A 19,970-nucleotide genomic window follows, 5' to 3' on the forward strand; every position below is an offset into this window, starting at 1 on the left:
ATTTGACGTTTACTGCAATGGCGTCTGGTGGTCACATTAGGTATTATGAGGGACTTCAGAAGCACGGCAGTGCACGCTTTCAAATAAAACGTAATGATATTTTTAGCCTTCATGACTTTACCATGTGCAAATGACGGCATACAACAATCGAAGAACTTGGGCACTCGATAAGCTGAACAGACCAGAACTGGCGCTTGTTTTCACTCAAAGTATCAAGTGCTTATATACTCATTTTCTCTTTCAAAGTGACCGCCCAAGATTCCAAGTTTCTAATATAACTTGCTCTTACTATCACTACTAATTCAACGTCGCCAGCGTAGCAAGGACATCTTTCAGAGTATCCATCTCGGGATTATCCTTTCCAGCCTGCTTGGTAAGCTGAGCTGCGATGCCGTGGATAGCAGCAATGGAGTGTCGATACCTCTGCCGCATCCCTGGATTAGCTTCGACAAGTATCGCGCAGCAGAGCTGCAAAGTTGCAACCAGAGCTTCCTGGGAAAGGGGTGAGAGTTCAGAATCAGGGATGTCCCATGCAGCCACTGAGGTAACTAAATCCATCCAGCTTTCAGGCACGCCACTGTTTTCTTGCTCAACTATTGGAAGTAGAACGCGAATAATGTCAACAGCTCGCGATGCATCCTGTTCCCGGCAGGCTTGAGGATGCTGAAGAATTGAAGTGAGATCGCGAGTAAGAATTACCCAGCCTTCATTAGCGAGCAACAGTTCGCAACCCTGTGACAGTGCAGTCAAGCCTTCTAGCGCAACGAGGACGGCAGATCGAAAGTCGAGCTTGTCTTGTGAGCTGGATTTGTATAGATCCATGAACATATCCATCAACCCTGTCGCTTCTTTTCGCAAGGTGTCATTCTCTTCCTCTCGTAACCATAGTGCCAAAGTCCGCACGGCAGAGAGTATGAGCATGTCATCATCAGCGTTGTCCTTCATTGAGTCCCAAGCCAGTGTGTGGTGCTTTCCAGTTGACGTATCCGCGGTACCAGCACGAGCATCAGGATGTAAGCCCATGGCGCCAGCAACGGAGGCGTCCCATCGATCACGCAGATATTCAGCTGTAAGGGACATTGTCTCGGTGACACCCGTACGGAGCTGAAGAAGATTCTCTGGAGTCATGAAGAAGGTCTCCAGAGATTCATCTTCAAGGCATTCCACCAGATATCCGATGAAGATGGAAATGACATCGAAAGCCGACGTGAGTCGTGCCGATACCTTGGGATACTCGGGCTTATTCAGCTGTTCCAGGAGACTAGGGGCAGAGGCTCGTATATCAATGAGGAGAAGATTGATGAGTAGATAGGAGAAAGCCTTCTCCTCCTTTCTGTCGTCTGTAAAAACGAGTTTACGAGCCTCAGTTGGGAAGGCTTGAAGTATTGAAGCTGTTGCGTTGGTATAGGCTGCACGAGCTTCTGGCGTTGGTCTACTGGTGACAAGTTTTCTAATATGATTGACAACAGTTTTGAGCCATTTGGGCTGTCTAGGTAGAATCTAAAATATCAGTTAGAAAGAGTGTTTGCTGGTAGGACTGTTTACATACGATAGAGTTGGCGTGCCGGAGAAAGTAACCAAGAAACTCGAGAAGCGTCACTGCATCAGTCCCGGTGAACGACGAAACTAGACTTTGAAGTGTGCCATCAACTTGTTTAGCCAGCGCAGTGTGATCCTCGACTCCAGTCATAGAGTTGAGCCATGCAAAACAGAGTATGTCTAGAACCTGGGCATGGTTGGGTGCGATTTCAGTGAGTGAGCTAAAGTCTTCTATCTTGACAAATGCTTGCGCTCCTTGTTGCGAGCTGACAAGAGTATGGAGCAGCTGAAGTATCAACTTTGTGGTGTCATCGGAACTGGTTTGCACGGTCAGTATTTGATAGTGAATTCCACTGGGCGCCATACCTATATAGGACTGCGTTGACGAGGAGAGGGATTCTGTTGATGAACTTGACATCACTTGTCGCTTGGTCGGGGAGAAGAATGGAAAATATATGTAAAACAGATACAACCAAGTCAAGCATCTCCTTTGAATTCTTGGTCGAAGGGTTTGAACCTGTTCGCAGTAGGCGATCGAGGAACTTTGGTGAAAGACTGGACCACAGGCTCTGTACTGTTTGCTCATCTTGTCGTAGTTGTTCTGAGCCATCGAGGACGGATTTGAGGAGTGCTAGTCCTACAAATCTTTGGGTATCATCCTTTGCTCTTAGGAGAGACAGTATTTTGTTGATATCCGCGGGTTGAGAAGCTGCAGTAGATGTATTCTCATCCATCTTTGCTGTGATGCTATTTTGGGTATATAGCTTAGGTGGACGGGCTTGCTTTTATAGTTTGCTATGAATCTGATTCCTTGCGAGTATAGTACGTAAGGACTGGTTCAATATTGAGATACACCCGAGGTAGTCAGGAGTAACTATTAAGAAGAGTTCATGTTGATGGACCTGCAATAGTAGGCAACTTTGACAGACCCACTATTTCTAGATTGCATAGGTCCGTATTCTAGAAACCTCCGACGACAATATCAATAGAACAAAGCAAAGGCTGATTTATGCCAGGCAAATATTTAACAGTTACTGACTACAGATTGGCCAATCGATTTATCATTCCTAAGATATACCTATGGGAGGAAATAGGAAATAGTACCTGTTGCAGGTAAAATATTGCAAGGCAATATTAAGTAAGACTCATGGCAATCTGGAAAAACAATTGTTTATGTTTCAATACCCTCCTCCACTGTTCCCCTGTCTCAGATATAAATAACAAACGCCATGATGGATGCGTTCAGATGGTACCTAGGTTCGACGCTTTAGGCAATAAAGGCTTGTTATGCCTACACTACAGCTATAGAACAGCCCACTGAAACCAACCAAACTTACCAGCCTTAGTAGGTACTAGTTACTGCGTGTCCTCCATTGCATGGGCATGCTGCTGCGCCTTGCCACGCCTGTGTTGAGCCTCACTCCATCAACATCCTCGTGTTTCATACAACATACTTTTTTATTTTCAAATTCGTCTCTATTTGTTCCTGTCTCTCTCCATTTGTCGCAAAACCCTCGAGTTGTGAGCGCCGCTGTCGCACAATGTCATGAGCCGAATCATGTCTGGAGCGTCCCGAAACGATACATACCCTTACGCCTTCGCTTCTACGTCCGCTTCGTCCTCGTCGCAAACGCCCAATTCCGAAGATCGTGATGAGCTCGACTTTCTCGATGACAACGCCAGCAACGACAGCGGTCGTGGGAGGGCGCGCGATAGAGACCATGTGCTAGGCGAGGACCCCCTGCAAAGCAACTTGAGTGCGCCCATGACCTTCAAGCGAAGACAAGGCCCCTCATTGTGGTCTGCGCCCTCTCGACTTCTCTCCGCAATCACAGGCTCGCAATCCAATGCTTCCTCGAGAGGGGCTTCGCCTGCTGTTTTCCCTGGCTCCAACACTTCCCCGCGCGCCGAGCCTGTCATCTTTAACGAAGCTACTAAGGATGGAGCGCCGCACGATTGGTACGTCGAGGGACCGGGACGTCGAGTCGGGTACGAGGATCTTACGGCCATTGATTGGATTTTTGAATACACAAAGGAGCGCCAGCGGTTGCGAATGCTCTACTCGAGCGCATCCGGCGTTATAGGTCCTGTGCGACGGCTCATTGATGCTAGCCAAGTCTGGATCGTCCTGCTCTTGACAGGAATGCTCGTGGGAGCTGTCGCTGCGGGAATCAACGTTACAACTGATTGGCTTGGAGACTTGAAGGAGGGATACTGCTCCAGCGGTCCGGAAGGAGGCCATTTCTACCTTAATAAGGCCTTTTGCTGTTACGGCTACGACCAGGGTTCTAAGTGCGACGGCTGGAAGTCTTGGGGTGATGCTGTTGGCGTGCATTCGAAAGGCGGCAAGTGGTTTGTTGAATATTTGTTCTTTGTTTCTCTTGCGGTACGATATATCCTAGCCTAACCCCGTCCATTTGGAACATAACTAACGGTAACCTTAAGATGCTGTTCGCTTATGTTTCTGCTGTTCTTGTCCAGGAATATGCGATTTACGCTAAGCACAGTGGTATCCCCGAGATCAAGACCGTCCTTGGAGGCTTCGTCATTCGAAGGTTCCTCGGAATCTGGACTCTTATAACCAAATCGCTGGGACTCGTAAGTTCAAGCCCCGTCATTAACATGCCTGGCCACTCACACATTCGTAGTCACTTGCTGTGGCATCAGGCATGTGGCTAGGAAAAGAAGGCCCTCTGATTCACGTCGCTTGCTGTTGCGCAAACGTCTTCACGAAACTGTTTCGAAACATCAATGACAATGAAGGTAAGCAAACTTCAACTCGCAGTTGTCAACTCTTGGCTGACGTTGGTAGCTCGAAAACGTGAGGTTCTGTCAGCTGCCGCCGCTTCGGGTGTCTCAGTCGCCTTTGGATCACCCATTGGCGGCGTCTTGTTCAGTTTGGAGGTTAGTGGCACTTATACACTCTCAGACATTTGATACTAACCCTTCCAAGACCCTGTCTTATTACTTCCCCGACAAGACGATGTGGCAGAGCTTTGTCTGTGCCATGACTGCTGCTGTCGTTCTTCAAGCTTTCGATCCCTTCAGATCTGGCAAACTTGTCTTGTATCAGGTCCACTACAGCATTGGATGGCATGGCTTTGAGCTGCTACCCTATGCCATACTGGGTGTTCTAGGTGTAAGTCGAATACTCCTGCGGTAGAGACCTATAGCTGACAGCGTTTCTAGGGTATTCATGGCGGTCTCTTCATCAAGCTCAACATGGGCATCGCTCGCTGGAAAAAGGCAAACCGATGGATCCCTGGTCCGTTTATCCAGGTTCTTATCGTGGCCTTCTTCACTGCCCTCATAAACTACCCCAACTTCTACATGAAGCTACAAACGACTGAGCTGGTCTCGAACCTTTTCTCCGAGTGCTCACAAGTTCTTGACGACCCCATCGGCCTCTGTAGAACAGGAGCCGCTTCGGCCAAAACTATTGTCCTCCTTGTCTTTGCATCAGTCTTGGGCTTCTTCCTTGCTGCTGTAACGTTTGGTCTGCAGATTCCTGCCGGCATTATTCTCCCTTCAATGGCTATTGGTGCCTTGACAGGTCGTGCCGTGGGTATAATCATGGAGATCTGGGTCACAAACCACCCAGGCTTCTTCCTCTTTGGCTCATGCGAGCCTGACATTCCCTGCGTAACGCCAGGCACATACGCTATCGTCGGCGCAGCGGCGTCTCTTGCTGGTGTCACTCGTCTGACGGTCTCCATCGTGGTCATCATGTTCGAACTCACTGGCGCTCTCACATATGTGCTTCCCATCATGATTGCGGTAATGATATCAAAATGGGTAGGCGATGCATTTTCGCGTCGTGGTATCTACGAATCGTGGATTCACTTCAACGAGTACCCTTTCCTTGACAACAGCGAGAACAACGATGCTATCCCTGATATTCCTGCTGCACAAGTTATGACTCGCATTGAGGACCTCGTTGTCCTTACTGCCACAGGCCATACCATTTCCTCACTTACAACTATACTTGAGATGCACCCGTATCGTGGCTTTCCAGTCATATCAGATCCCAGAGAAGCTATTCTTCTCGGCTATATTTCTCGTGGCGAGCTCGCGTACAACCTCTCGGCTGCTACGAAGGCACCTCGTTCGCTCCCTCCGGAGACAGAAACCTTCTTTTCCCATCAACCCATGGCCGACCCTCGCACTACTCTTGATCTTCGTCCATGGATGGATCAAACGCCCCTCACTCAATTCTCACGTACAAGTCTCCACCTTGTCGCAACTTACTTCCAGAAACTTGGTTTACGGTATCTCCTGTTTAGCGACCGCGGCGTCCTTCAGGGCTTATTAACAAAGAAGGACGTCTGGTATGTTCTCAACGGTGCTGAGGAGACACGTCGCACCATGGGCCTAGCATCAACTGGTGCTGGCCATGAGACTGGTGTAGCAGATAGGACGCCAGACGACAACGGCGGCGGCGAAAGCAGCGGATTGCTGCGCGGTGACGGCGCTGATGATGGGGATAGTATACAAGGTGAGGAGCCGATGTTATGAGAAGAGACATGACATGATGCTGGGTTTTGTAACATAGAGTTTGTTTCATGAGTACTACTGTTTGAATTATATATACAGCAATGAGGCGCCATCAGCGACACTATGTAAGCAGCTTATTCATGCTTTACTCTGCAGCGCCCGCACTTGGTCAGCGTTATTGACGAAGCTCGCTGGCCAAGGAGAATGTGACAGTCTTATGAGGGGTAGCATGATGGCTTGATGCAGGTATTCCACCATCCAAAGTGTATTTAACAACAGTCATAAAAACGTAAGCACTACCACACCGTAACAGATGATAGGCGACCCAAACATAAGAAGCTTCTGTCCCCGGCTCTTTTGGTCGTCTTCAGTTAAATCAGTGCCGACTCAACCGACTCATGTCTGTATAAATGAACCGGCTCGCCAGCTTAGCCTACCGTTTTACTCTCGCCCCAAGGATAATCAAACGCCAACTGCTTCACACAATGGCCAACCATTACGACGCTATCATCATCGGCTCTGGCCAAAGCGGCAACCCTGTCGCTAAAGCCTTTGCCAATGCCGGTCACAAGACAGCCGTCATCGAACGCACGGCACTGGGCGGCACTTGTGTCAACGTTGGATGTACACCTACAAAGACCATGATTGCATCTGGACGAGCGGCCTACATGGTCAGACGAGGTAAAGATTATGGCGTACATGCAGGAAACGGCAACTTTGAGATCGATATGGCTCGTGTGAGGCAGCGTAAGCGTACAATCGTCGAGCAATGGAACTCGGGTAGTGTCAGAGGTCTGAATGCAGCGGGAGTGGAAGTCATTATGGGAGAGGGAAGTTTTGTGGGAGACAAGAAACTCAAAGTTGCGTTGAATGATGGGGGCGAGAAGGAGGTCAGTGCCGACAAGATATTCATCAACGTGGGTGAGAGACCATCGCGACCAGAGATTTCGGGTCTGGGTGATGTTGATCCAGCACGAGTCCTCGACTCAACCTCTATAATGGAGCTTGACGAGGTCCCAGAACATCTCGTGGTGCTAGGCGGCGGATATATCGGCCTCGAGTTTGGACAACTCTTTCGTCGCTTGGGCTCTGAAGTGACGGTTATTCAGAGGGCGAAGCAGCTTGTGCCACGCGAGGACCCTGACATAGCCGAATGCCTTTACGATATCCTTCGACAGGATGGCCTCGCTGTACACTTGTCGAGTACAGTAAATTCAATCTCATCCACCGCAGACTCGAAGACTTCTTTTGTGGTAAACGTCCAAACTACAAATGGTCAGACTGATGTCGCTGGATCACATATTCTGTTGGCTGCAGGGCGGGTACCTAACACCGATCGACTCAACCTTTCCGAAGTTGGTATTAAAACGACGACCAAGGGACATATAGTGGTGGATGATAAGTTACAAACTTCAGCTTCCGATGTTTATGCCCTGGGCGACTGCCACGGCGGTGCTGCATTCACGCACATATCGTATGATGATTCTCGCATCATCCGCACAAACCTCTTGCCAAAGAGCATGACATCCACGACTCCAGCCATGCCAACGACTCAGTCTTCGGTTTCGAGAGTGCTGACGCCTTATGTTATGTACACGGATCCGCAGCTCGGTCATGTCGGACTTCACACTCGCGATCTCTTCAACATTAAAAGAGAGGTCAAAATTGCCAAGATGCCGATGAGCTATGTTGCAAGGGCCCTTGAGACAGCAGAGCCACGCGGAATGATGAAGGCGGCTGTTGATGTAAAGACTGGAGAGATTCTTGGTTTCACATGTTTGGGTCTTGAAGGGGGTGAGATAATGTCGATTGTGCAGACTGCTATGATGGGTAACTTGAAGTGGTGGGATTTGGAGGCAGCTGTATATGCTCACCCGACCCTGGCCGAGAGTCTGAACAACCTTTGGGGACATCTAGAATAATTCGATTTTTCGAGAATTTTGCCTGTTTCCGTTTCTGAGAGAAATAACAGTACCATCATGATGCCTCAAGTGCTGGACTTTGTAACTGAGTGTCCGTTGTGGTTTGACCTGTCTTTCTCTCTGCCATCTCTGCTTTGGCACGACGTTTTCGAGCTCGTCGTACTTCAATCTCGACATCGAGCATTTCAGCGTTGATAGACACGATCCTGGGAATGATATCCTCTACTGCCTTTACAGATTGTGTTTGAGCTGTGCGGAGGCTCATGGGAGCAAATAAGCCAAACCAGCGCAGAGGGTTCTTGTTCTTGGGCTTCTTTTCTGCTGGCTTTTCCTCTCCAGTCTCTGACTTTGGACCTTGCTTGGGCCCGCCAGTGGCCGAGCTTTCATCCAATTCTTCCCCTTTTGCTTCTTCCTCCTCCTCCTCGGGGGCATTGAAGAGTGAGAAAATGGGACTTTGGTGCTCATTTTGGCCAATAAATAGAAGCCGTATTGCTTGCATTCTTTCATCGTAGTGATCCTGGCCGTATCTCATGCCTCTCTCTCCAGAAAAATTTGCACGAGCGATGTTCTGATAGACACCGGACTGCAGTTGCGACAAGGATTGGCGTAGTTGGGTATATTCATCCAGCAGGCCGAGATAGCGTTCGAGGAGCTTGTCAATGTGTTGCTGATCCATGATGCTAAGTGTTTTACCTCGAATTTATGGGGAGCTTAGTTTCGAATTAAGTAAGGAAGGCGTCAACTTTGAACGACTGTTTCGCCGTTTTATCGACTATGCTTTATATTTATTAAGATGAGAAGAGGTAAACGGTTGATAGAGAATATTTTGAAGATGGAGGAATATTGAAGCTGCCTACAAGCGAAGTCAGGTAGTTAGTTACCTGGCAGTCAGGCAGGTGCGCTATACATTTTGGGTTTAGTTCGGACTACGGCCGCTCCTACACCTTGGGTGTGAGATGGAGACGAATTAGAGGCAAGCACCTTGTACTGTTGATACCTTGGTACTTAATTGTTGATTTTCCTCCATCACTTTTATTTAATCCTCAGTTAAACTTCTTCTCCTTCGATCTTTGATCTTGAAATTGTGTTTGAGAGGTCCACCCGTGTACAAAAACGTTGGAATGCCTGACACAAACACAACTATACCCAAACTCCAGCCTACAGTGCCCCATCCGGAGCTATCCTTGACCATTCCGCCCATGATAGGCCCTACCAAAGATCCTCCCGAGTAAGCCATGTTATACAAGCCATACGCTTGAGCAATCTGACCAGCACCGCCAGTTCCATCCTCGCCCTGAACTGCCCAAGTGATCTCGGCCATTAGCGGGCCGAAGATGCAGGCCATCGTGATACCTACACCAGCGAGGAGACCACACAATAGGATCTTGTCCTGTATGGTGTTTTTGTCAACAAACATTAAGCACACAACAAAGGGTGTTGCGAATAGAAAGCCAAAGGAAGCAAGCCATTTGGGCCCATATCGATCACCAATCATGCCGACCACAGGACCGAGGAAAGACGGCAGAATCAAAGGCAGAAAGATCAAACCTGCCCCTATCGAGTCCCATCCAAAGATCTCATGCGTGAGAAGAGGAAGCGTACTTTCAAGTGCCGTGTTGATAAGTGCCTGGACAAATGTTCCCCACAGAGCAGCCAAGAATCGGGGTTGCTTCAAAAGCTTGACTAGAGTCTTGATAGGTGAGCGTGATGGGTCTGGCACTTCCTTAGCCTGGTCGTCAGTTATCCGAACAGGTGCATCTTCAGTCTTGTCGCCCTTTGATTCAATTGGCCCTTCCAAAGCGCACTCTGGGCCTGCGGGTGATGTTGTTCCCGCCCTATCGAGCCAAACTTTGGCGTCCTTGACTTCAATGATTGCAAGACGAAGGGCAATGTCTACGGCAAGTAGACCGAAACACATTGCAAAAACAGAATAGTAGCCACCTTTGCCATAGACAACACCACCCAGCAGAGGTGCCACCAAGATACCCAGGCTACAAGCAGTGCTGATCCAACCCATAGCTTTACCAATGTGCTCTTTGTCGACAGTATCAACGACCAACGCGAGGCCAACAGTCCAAGTCAGTGCCGCTGATATACCTTGTAGAGCACGGCCAACCATGAAAAGAGCGAGCGTACGGCCAACGCATAGAAAGACGGTAGCTCCGCATAGTACGATGAGACCTATCAGCATGGGGATCTTACGATTGTGGTTTCTATCCGCCAAATAACCCCAAACAGCTGTCATAGCCACCGTCAGAAACCAGATCGTCGTTTCAAGGGGCAAGAAAAAAACTTACGAGAGCCTGCCAGGAGGGCAGCACCAAAAACGGCCAATGCTATCGAAACCCAATACTGCACTTTGTCTGGACTAATGCCAACCCGTTCCTCGAAAGAAAATGGGAGAATAGGCACAATGACACCGTACAGGAAGATGTCCTGTCAAGTGAGATAAGTCAAGCTGTTCTGCCAGGCCAGAGAACAGATATTACTTACAGTGAAGATGGCAAAGGAACAGGTGGTGACGATGAGACCAGCTGAGGACCTCACCTTGAGCAGGACCGGAGGCTTATCCCTCTGAGTCCATCCGAGCAAATTCATGGTCAACAGTCGCCTCAGTAGAGAGCACTCAGTTTGCCAAATTCCAAAAGAGTGTCCATCAAAGCAAAACAAGCCAGAGCGGAACCGTTGAGTTATAACGGACTCTATTTTCTCTCGATATATAGCCGCCCTCTTTCCTCTTTCTCTCTGTACCCACCCAACTTTCCGGATTGCGGACCTTTTGCACCCCAACGATGGATGGATGACAGGTCAATTCTCCCCTTGTGGCTTAGCGCCAGATTGGGTGTTGATGACTTCGAGATGTTGGCCGAAGCTGCAGGCTGTTCTCAACTATCGATTGTATGATCATCTGCAAGGAGAAACTAGTCCGGGCCATTCAACGTTGTGGACAGAAGGAAACATACTATGTAGGTAGGCTGGAGCTACCCACCTTTCAAGATATACTTCAACGGCTTCGCGGACGCTAGTCGATTTAGTTAAGAGCATATCGGAAGATCTCTTGATATGCCATATGAAGTATGGGGTTGAAGATCTATTCCTGGTGGATAGTTCACGGCTGTTATGAACAATACTGAATGCGAAAGTCTTTATGTTACTGGAAGTTACCTCAACAACACTCAGAGTGATCATTTCAGGTCGTCACCATTGGGTATGATTGCATATTGATTTACGAGTTCCTAGTCAGAATCTAGACAATTCTAGTTGTCGAAAAGAGGAATTCATGTAGAGGTGGCGTTACAGTGTCTAGAGCGTGGCATGGTGCACTTTTCGTAGCTCCTCGTCAACGAGTTCGCCGAGAGGTACGCCGACGGCCTTGGCATATGTATGTGACAGCACCCTATTAGATAGGAAGGTAGGCATTGGAGAAAGTAGTCTATATACTCACTCAGCTTCGAAAAAAAAAGAAGAAAAAAGAAGAAGAAACTAGATATATATCTATGTGCTTATTTTAGATATATATATATCTTAATGTGTGCTCTGTATTCACTTCAAAATAAGGGTCAATCGGTAAGATGGCAGAAGTTAAGTCTCGGTGTTGAGGAAAGATGGGATTGAAACCTTGATAAATTAACATGCTGATAACTTAACCTGAAGCTTTACCAACGTTCAACCGAATTCGACAACGTTCGTTTCGAAATTCAGGGTGCTCCGTGATAATCGACTTGACTACCATGTTCATCCAACAGGAGGACTCAATTTAAGCTACACAAGACCATGCAGATATGCAAATTGAAATGGAGCCCGTGTCTCAGTCAGAGCCACGTTGGATGGAAATAGTATGCAGTCTGATGGGACGGTGAGACAGACAGTTAAGTTGCATCCCCCTATTCTGTACTCGTCCCACGTTGCTCGACACGAACCAACAGTGCATTAGGAGAATTTTGACAGCCGTTAAATAAACGGCATATGACAGGACAAAACGGACTCACATGCACTGCAACTTGTACGCATGTGTAGTATGAAGCAAGCCTTGAGACTGATCTCCACTGCATAAACTTGAGTAGGGAATCCTTGGTAAAAGTAATATCCCTGGGCTGAAGCTTGAGTGTGGATTAAAGTGTTTGTCGGTAAGTTCCCTTTTACTAGCGAGCGGGTGCTAGGATAACTATCCCGAGATTTGGGTCTGCGCGTGTTCCCCCAGTCACCGATTTTTTGTTTCTTACCAGGTTGTCTGTCTTGTCAACGTGGTTTAGCCGAATTCCCTGACTAACGGCAATCTGTTGGGTAGCTTGTGTTGGCTTCGCAAACAGCAGGGACTTGAGCAGCCTTGCAAAAGAGGTTGGCTGTGGTTGGTCTTGCAGACCTCCAGTGTGTGTTGGACAGGAGTCTATGTTCAACATTGTTCACATAAACGACTCACAACTGATCGTCAAAGAAAACCGGGGTCGTTTACACAGGTCCCCAAGACGAAACGCATGGCATAGAGATCCACCATGTGCTGTGGTCACGCGTGGTTCTCAATTTGCGTCAAAGCACACTCCTTAAAGGATGCTAGGAGAAGAGATACACAGACGAAGACGAAGACACAAACGCTGCGATATAGGGCATACACAAACTTAGCCCACACAAGGGACCAAGTTGGTTACGAGCTTGGGCCTACAATAGGCCTCAGCCCAGTTCTCTCGGGTATCATTAGATGGATTTCCATGTCCAAGGTCGAACCATGGGCCTCACAGCAGCTCGTGCAATACACAAGGCGAGGCGAGGCGAAGTAATTAAGACAAGACAGGACGAGTCTTCCGAATATAGCGAGCCCAATCGGATGAGACAACCATCTGATATGAGACCAAACCACATGGTAAAGCGGTCCAAAGGACAAGCAATCTCTGAAAGGACAACAAAGCAGCGCACGGAGAACAATCAGATCTGACCAACTCGTGGAGGAAGATCATCATCCTAGTCTTTAACCCCCTTGACTGATTATTGCTTTTTCACGATGCAGATGGCCTTTGTGCAAGTACTGGCAACTGTTTGAGCCATAGTGTTAGAAGTAGAGACGCCGTTGACCGGTCTCGTGTTGTCACCAATCGTTTCTTTTTGTTGTTTTTGACTAGGTACTCTGCACTACCAGTCGGGATATTTGATCAAAGGAAAGGGTTCTCGCGCTGTCCGTTTATTTGCTTTTTGTAGACAAAGACAGACCATATATTTGTGCCACGGTCAAGGTTGTGTCGTCACAAAGAAGATCTCTAGCATTTTGTTTCATATTCAGGTCGATGGCAAAAGAAATTCATGATTGACTAAAGGTAAGTTGAATCGAGTAATGATGATACCAGGCAAGATTAAGGTGAATGAATCCGATACCCGACCGATAGAGCGATACTTGAAAACATGACGTTGATGTGACGGATTTAGGGGTAGCAAGCTATTAACAGCTAACAGTGGATCGTCGCTGCACATAGGGACTGTCATTAATAATAAAAAAACCGAGCTTCTTTGCATCGCCATTTCATATGTACTAACTACAGTCACAATTTCTTCTTAATACCTGGTCTCTTTAGGTTCTGACTGAATCTGTTTGTCTTGATCAATAGTTACCTGTCACTCAAGTCCGTAGTATTAGCATCAACCAACATAATTGCCCATCAACACGCCCACAATATTTTGGACCCTTGCTCTTATCTTGGATCCTTAAAGTCGGTAAACACGACGATACTTGCCCAAAGAGGTATCTAGAGTAGCACAGGCATCAACAACACGGACTGGCCTGGCACTGCTACTGTAGTCACTTACTGACAGGTGGTCGGCATTTCTGATCTTGACCGTTTATTGTCCGTATTACCTCGCAGTGGTCGATTTCATTGCTGCCATGTGTAGCTTGGTGGGCAGACAGAAATACCAATTCACCTCCACTTGTAGACTGTCTACTCGGTTGTTCGAAATGGTACTTTGCTATACCACCAGCCTCGCAGCTCAACATTGTACATTGCTGTACGTAAAAGCACATACCTGGGTACAATCTGTCGGGTCCTTGGGTTAAACCTGGAACTTCAGTGGTGCTGATCCAACCTCCCCCTCCTCGGTCACTCCCTGTAATACCCATCCCCTGTCTTGTCTGTGCTGGCAAAGGTTGGCTCTGGGATGGACTGGTAGCGCTGGTCCCTACTAAGGCGAGTAGGCTTAGTGGTCCATTATCCAACGTAGCAGGTACCTTGTCAGACTTGTCCTACTTGGCTTTGCCTTGATTTTCTGCCTGGCTAGGTTGGTGTCTCTACAACGATGTTCTACTGTGCACTGCTCTGCTGCCCGCCTAGACTTCATCAAGGCCCACTGCGCACAACGGTCACTGCCACTTACTGCCGCTGCCACGAGCTACCATTTCCCATTCCCATTACCACCACTTAGTAACTATCTACCTATTACCGTTATCACCAATCTAGGACCCTGCGCCTCTCTCTTTTTTCCCCTTCTGCTTTCTCTTTCCCTCTCTCTCTTCTCTCTTTTACTACTGCTAGGCCCGTATCAAATCAATTAACTGCCCGTGTCTCCCGCCAACCATACCCAGGTAGCATCCTGCTTCCTACTCCCTCCTCTCCTCTCCTCCCCTTCCTCTCACTTAACGGGCCTCTCCGCCTCCACCCATTTGCTGCACCACGCCCAAGGCCAAACCGAACCAGGCCAAACCGAACCAAAACGCAACGCAACTCCATAGTTGCCCATCCGCCGCCGACCAATCTGCCTGCCTATCTACCACAGGCCGCATCCACCTCAATCTTGACTCCGACCACCTACATCCGCCATCAAAACCATACAACGCCGAAAACAATCTCTTGATATTGACTTATCCCTCATCTCGCGACCCATCTTCCCCGACATCGATACCAATACCGACACCGACTCGACTTTCTCCGCTCCGCTTTCCCCCCGCTCTCTTACCGTAGTTGCGCGCATCCGCCCGCCAATAGAGCTTCGCTACTCTCGACCGCTTGCATTTCGCTTTGACAGAGTCAAGCTCCTGCACAGGAGCCTTTGAGAGGAACAATGGCGGTTGTCGCTACTATCAAGTACGTTTGGAAGCACAGGCTCGTACCGCTGTGTTGCGTTATCCGTTGCTGTGCTTTGCCTCGATTTATCTCCTCACCGAGGTCACTCTAAAGCACAGCGCCCCCGGCATACCTGCGCACCGGCACTGCATGCCATTTCGTCCCTCTCCTGCCATTTCGCCTTTTTCTCAAAGAGCTAATTTATCTAACCCCTATTCAGGTGCGTCGTCGTTGGTGACGGTGCTGTTGGAAAGACTTGTCTTCTCATCAGCTATACAACAAACAAATTCCCATCCGAATATGTCCCGACTGTCTTCGACAACTACGCTGTCACTGTTATGTGAGTCTACCTGCACACCCTTCAGATCGACGCCAGCCCCCCCACACACCGCGCCCCCACCTGTAATGGACGTCCTGTGCTGCGAATGCCATATTGGTCACCAGGAGCAATGTCATTGAGTCCTGTGCGATACAACCCTTTTGCGCATGTTTTCAGCGGACGAACGCAATCGGCTGTAGAAAGATTGCTGACAGGCCGCAGGATCGGTGATGAGCCATACACTCTCGGACTATTCGATACCGCTGGCCAAGAAGATTACGACCGGCTGCGACCTCTGTCATATCCCCAAACCGATGTTTTCCTTGTCTGCTTTTCCGTCACCTCGCCCGCTTCATTCGAAAACGTTCGCGAGAAATGGTTCCCCGAGGTCCGCCACCACTGCCCTGGCGTTCCCTGCTTGATTGTTGGCACTCAGGTCGATTTGAGAGATGATCCCAGCGTCCGTGAGAAGCTGTCAAAGCAGAAGATGCAGCCAGTGCGACGAGAGGACGGCGAGCGAATGGCCAAAGACCTAGGTGCGGTCAAGTATGTCGAGTGCAGTGCCCTTACCCAGTACAAACTTAAGGATGTGTTTGACGAGGTATGTTGTAATTCGTGAAACCCATTGTGGCCTAGGAAGGCCCCCTTAGAATTTCCTCTGACCATTATGCAGGCTATTGTGGCTGCTCTCGAACCCCCCGCCCCAAAGAAGAAGTCACACAAGTGCCTCGTCCTATAAAAGGACAGAGGTAGGCCACAGCCTGGTCATGACACCACCTTGTTCTACTCAGTGGAAATGGTTGTCAGCCAGGAACATGCTCAGTTGAGATGCACGAATCGAAACCCTTGATAAAGGCACGACGAGACGACATTGGAATGACTTGGGCGGGTGAAACGGAACGTGAGGTGTTTCGCGGGGACTGGTCGTCCTATTCTCAGCGTGGGTTATCTAGATGGTGGAACGAGAATGTGTCTTGTTTCGTGAAGGAAAGACAGACGATCGAAAAAACGGCAACGCGGATCAAAGAGCTGCTAAGGGACGCTGGGCGTAGCCCTGGCCGGCAACCGGAGCCTCTCTTGACGACGAGCCGGCTCTGTTCCGCGAACTCGTTGAGTTTTTATGGCCGGCATCTAAGGACGCTCGTTCTCTGATCCTCTCAAGACGGTTTGATGAAGTAAGGGGCGGGGAAGTACGCGAGAGCTTGCGGGCGATGACAATTCATACATCCAGGCGGGAATGCTTTGATAGGACAGTTTGGCGATTGGGGTGCAATTTACATCAATGTCTTGTCTTGATTCATACTATGTTATAGAAAATTTCTGCATTTCGTATTTGGGACCTTGATGAGTTATGTTGACTGTTAGAAAGATTTACTGAAATTGTATGTATGCCTGCTCTTTGATGAGCATTGTCATGTCGAGGGGACCATGACCGCCGATATTGAAGTGCTAGGTATATATCATGGGCTTACCATTGGGTGTTGTGTTTTCGAAGGTCATACTTACTTACCGATCACTTTGTTGGCAAAGTAGTATTCCCGAACATTGAGAGTTATTAGGAGCATAACATCAATAATTCTCATACGAAAAATAGACATAACCTTTTCAAGTCGTATTTTGCTGTTTATTTCACAACTGCCGAGGACATCGGATGAAGTGAGTTGTCGCTCCAACTTTCCTATCTCAACCTAGTTCCAAATCGACTGGACCCATTTTCTGGCTACTTTATCTAAACCCAAAGGTGATCTCATAAGTGTTTATCTGCGATTCTATGCCTCAATCAGGCAAACCGCCTCTTCCTAACAGTGTTCAAGACCTTTGAGGCGGGGAAGAAGACGGCCGGTAGCGAACTGCGGGGTGGGTTTGTGACATTTTCAGATAGTTACTCGATCGATTAGCCAATTAGATAGTGTGGCACCTCTCTTTTGAGTCTTTCTCTATGTTGGAAAGGCGTGGGTTGACACATCTTGACTCGTGGGGCCGAATGACAACCGGCGGAGACACTGAAGGAGGAGGAGGAGGGGTTTATGAGAGATTGTAACTTGCTATATTAGATGTTGCTTCCTTCCCTTCCGTCTCCTTTTTCCTCCTCCTTTTCTTATCCTCCTCTCAATTCTGAAGTCAGATACTGCCAGCTGGACTTACTCGCATATCACGACAGACCAGCATCATGAAGCTCTTGAACCTCCTCTCATTGGCGGGTCTGGCAGCGGCTTGCGCCCATGAACATGACGATAAGCAGTGGACTAAGGAGGAACTCGACGAGCTCGAGGCGAAATGGGGCTACGAAGTATGTAACAATCCTCGAAGATAAACCTTCTCATCACCATGGTGGATTATTATGAAATATACGCTGACACCAGCCAGTGGCCCTTTGCTGGCATAAACACCTTTGCCCATCTCAAGCATGTCAAGTGTCTGACAGAACCCACTGAACCATTTGACATCGCCATCGTTGGTGTTCCATTTGACACAGCCGTGAGCTACCGCCCTGGAGCTCGCTTTGGCCCTCGGGCAATCCGCTCAGCGTCTGCCCGCCAAACGTCGATGCGTGGCTTTAACCCCCGAGCTGGTATCAACCCGTACCAGAACTGGGCTAAGATTGTTGACTGCGGTGACGTTTCTGTTACACCAATTGACAATGGCATTGCTCGTGAGCAGATGACTCAGGCGTTCAAGCAGCTTGGTCGTCGCAGGACTGTCTCCGCGCTGGCACCCAAGGCTCGTCTTGTGACATTGGGTGGTGATCACTCGTTGGCTCTCCCTGCTTTGCGAGCTCTGAACGAGATCCATGGAAAGCCTATCCAGGTTTTGCACTTTGATGGTGAGTCGACTGGCAATTATTGAAAAATCGGGCCCTTGTGTAGGCTTGCCAAAGACCTTACCACTAACACAATCATCACAGCTCACCTTGATACATGGAACCCAGCTGCTTATCCCTCATGGTGGGGAGCTACTCACTTTAACCACGGCTCCATGTTCTGGATGGCAAACCAAGAAGGCTTGCTCTCCAACTCTTCTGCCGAGCGCTCTGTCCACGCTGGCCTGCGCACTCGTCTCACAGGCACCGACTTCTCCGACCACGAAGATGATTCATCCCAAGGCTGGGTCCGTTTCACCGCCGACGACATTGATGACCTTGGAACAAAGGGCATTATCGACGGTATCCTCAAGGTCCTTGGTACTGAGAACCCCGTTTATCTCTCTGTGGATATTGACGTTCTCGACCCTGCCTTTGCGCCTGGCACAGGTACCCCTGAGCCCGGCGGTTGGTCTACTCGCGAATTCATCCGTATCCTTCGTGGACTTGAGGGCCTGAATCTTGTCGGTGCTGATGTTGTCGAAGTATCCCCTGCTTACCAGAATGGAGGCGAGGAAACGGCCCTGGCTGCTGCACAGGTTGTCTATGAAATCGTTAGCTCTATGGTCAAGAGGGGCCTTCAAGATGGTGGTAAGGAGGGCAACGGCGGCAATGCTGCTGGGGCAAAAGATGAGCTGTGATTATAGCACGTCTAAAGACAAGTCTATGTATTATGAGACAGAATACTGCATGTTCATCAGGAATGAGACGGGAAGGGAGTTATATGAGATTATGGATGTAAATGAAGACATATTAGACTGTATAATGAAACGAAACCAGACTTCCACCTACTTATGCCTCTTCATTGTAAACATGATGCATGATCCCCCAGATCCTTTCGATCTGTCTTATAATTTAAAGTCGGTTGGTTTTGCTGTTGATTCTTGTCGAGGGCACTCTACTATCAGTTACAGTATCGTGAGCCTCAAGGTTGGGGCGTTATCAAAACCGTTGTGTTGGCACTATAAACAAACTAAGAAAAAGCAAGGTTCATTGTACAAGCACGTTAACGTATCTGTGCTACAGAAAACGGATTGGGAAGACAATCAAGGAGCTTCGGGTGTTACGATTCCCGCTCTTGGACCTGTAGGTGGTTTGTGAGCCAAGAGGAGAAGTGACACTTCAGGGTTGTTGACAAGCACGGACAATTATTGGTTGAAACTTTGAGACTTCGCATTGATCACTTGCTAGACTCGGTAAATGCTTTATCATAGTTATCTGTACCATCGCCTAAAGAGAGGGCAATGATGTTAATAGTGATGAATGTACGAGTTCACAAGTCGACCGAACGGATAAACATGGGTATCAGTCACTAACGGAACAAAGTGACACATGGCAAAGAGTGGTAGGAGGGGACGGCCACTTCCAGACCTAGGATAATAGGCGAGAGGTGAGGGACGAGGCCTTGTTAATCGAGAGTCTTGAGCTGGTCAAGGCGTAGCATCGCGGGACGTGGTGGGATCAGAAATGGGACCACTAGTAGTAAATGAATGCGACTAGTACAAAGAGTTATCAGACCGACGTTTCTATCCCTCATCCCTCATGTAAGCATCGATCGGAATCATGCAGTGAGCGGAAAACGAAAAGGCACAAGCATGAATGAGCATGAATATAGAGTAGAGCATAGAGCGGGTGGCGCGTTTACGAAGCGCCTGAGACGCTTCCGAAAATAGAACTAAGTTCCGTCTCCCTGAAGGCGATTGTGTTTGGAAAGTGAGATGAGATGCCTCAAAACTGCGGTAAGGCCCGCGTTGATGTTTCACAGCTGACTGGGGGGCGACAATGCGGTGCAG

General features: G+C 48.6%; 7 protein-coding genes across 7 annotated transcripts; 4 read left to right on the top strand and 3 right to left on the bottom strand.

Annotated features, from left to right (window-relative positions):
* Positions 1 to 297: 297 nt before the first annotated feature.
* Positions 298 to 2,273, bottom strand: FSST1_010896 (Neurochondrin-domain-containing protein; the record flags this gene model as incomplete). The annotated part of the gene is made up of 3 exons (XM_083233974.1): positions 298 to 1,500; positions 1,550 to 1,856; positions 1,906 to 2,273. 3 exons carry the CDS (start codon positions 2,271 to 2,273, stop codon positions 298 to 300), a joined length of 1,878 nt encoding a protein of 625 aa, XP_083080592.1.
* Positions 2,274 to 3,097: 824 nt separating this feature from the next.
* On the top strand, positions 3,098 to 6,054 carry FSST1_010897 (chloride channel; the record flags this gene model as incomplete). Its single annotated transcript, XM_083233975.1, has 6 exons — positions 3,098 to 3,925; positions 3,985 to 4,137; positions 4,188 to 4,302; positions 4,352 to 4,443; positions 4,493 to 4,678; positions 4,729 to 6,054. The coding sequence occupies 6 exons, from the start codon at positions 3,098 to 3,100 to the stop codon at positions 6,052 to 6,054; spliced, it is 2,700 nt and encodes an 899-aa protein (XP_083080593.1).
* Positions 6,055 to 6,518: 464 nt separating this feature from the next.
* Positions 6,519 to 7,955, top strand: FSST1_010898 (mercuric reductase; the record flags this gene model as incomplete). The annotated part of the gene is made up of 1 exon (XM_083233976.1): positions 6,519 to 7,955. One exon carries the CDS (start codon positions 6,519 to 6,521, stop codon positions 7,953 to 7,955), a length of 1,437 nt encoding a protein of 478 aa, XP_083080594.1.
* Positions 7,956 to 8,010: 55 nt separating this feature from the next.
* Positions 8,011 to 8,631, bottom strand: FSST1_010899 (uncharacterized protein; the record flags this gene model as incomplete). Its single annotated transcript, XM_083233977.1, has 1 exon — positions 8,011 to 8,631. One exon carries the CDS (start codon positions 8,629 to 8,631, stop codon positions 8,011 to 8,013), a length of 621 nt encoding a protein of 206 aa, XP_083080595.1.
* Positions 8,632 to 8,991: 360 nt separating this feature from the next.
* On the bottom strand, positions 8,992 to 10,553 carry FSST1_010900 (major facilitator superfamily domain-containing protein; the record flags this gene model as incomplete). Its single annotated transcript, XM_083233978.1, has 3 exons — positions 8,992 to 10,193; positions 10,253 to 10,391; positions 10,449 to 10,553. 3 exons carry the CDS (start codon positions 10,551 to 10,553, stop codon positions 8,992 to 8,994), a joined length of 1,446 nt encoding a protein of 481 aa, XP_083080596.1.
* A 4,443-nt stretch (positions 10,554 to 14,996) lies between these two features.
* FSST1_010901 (Rho family GTPase CDC42) lies at positions 14,997 to 16,056 on the top strand (the record flags this gene model as incomplete). Its single annotated transcript, XM_083233979.1, has 4 exons — positions 14,997 to 15,019; positions 15,219 to 15,338; positions 15,540 to 15,918; positions 15,991 to 16,056. The coding sequence occupies 4 exons, from the start codon at positions 14,997 to 14,999 to the stop codon at positions 16,054 to 16,056; spliced, it is 588 nt and encodes a 195-aa protein (XP_083080597.1).
* A 1,431-nt stretch (positions 16,057 to 17,487) lies between these two features.
* FSST1_010902 (agmatinase) lies at positions 17,488 to 18,818 on the top strand (the record flags this gene model as incomplete). Its single annotated transcript, XM_083233981.1, has 3 exons — positions 17,488 to 17,607; positions 17,685 to 18,141; positions 18,223 to 18,818. The coding sequence occupies 3 exons, from the start codon at positions 17,488 to 17,490 to the stop codon at positions 18,816 to 18,818; spliced, it is 1,173 nt and encodes a 390-aa protein (XP_083080598.1).
* Between the last annotated feature and the right edge of the window lie 1,152 nt (positions 18,819 to 19,970).

This window comes from Fusarium sambucinum, chromosome III, assembly GCF_050947815.1.
Source record: "Fusarium sambucinum isolate potato_lamoka chromosome III, whole genome shotgun sequence".
In the NCBI taxonomy this organism is placed as follows: domain Eukaryota; kingdom Fungi; phylum Ascomycota; class Sordariomycetes; order Hypocreales; family Nectriaceae; genus Fusarium; species Fusarium sambucinum.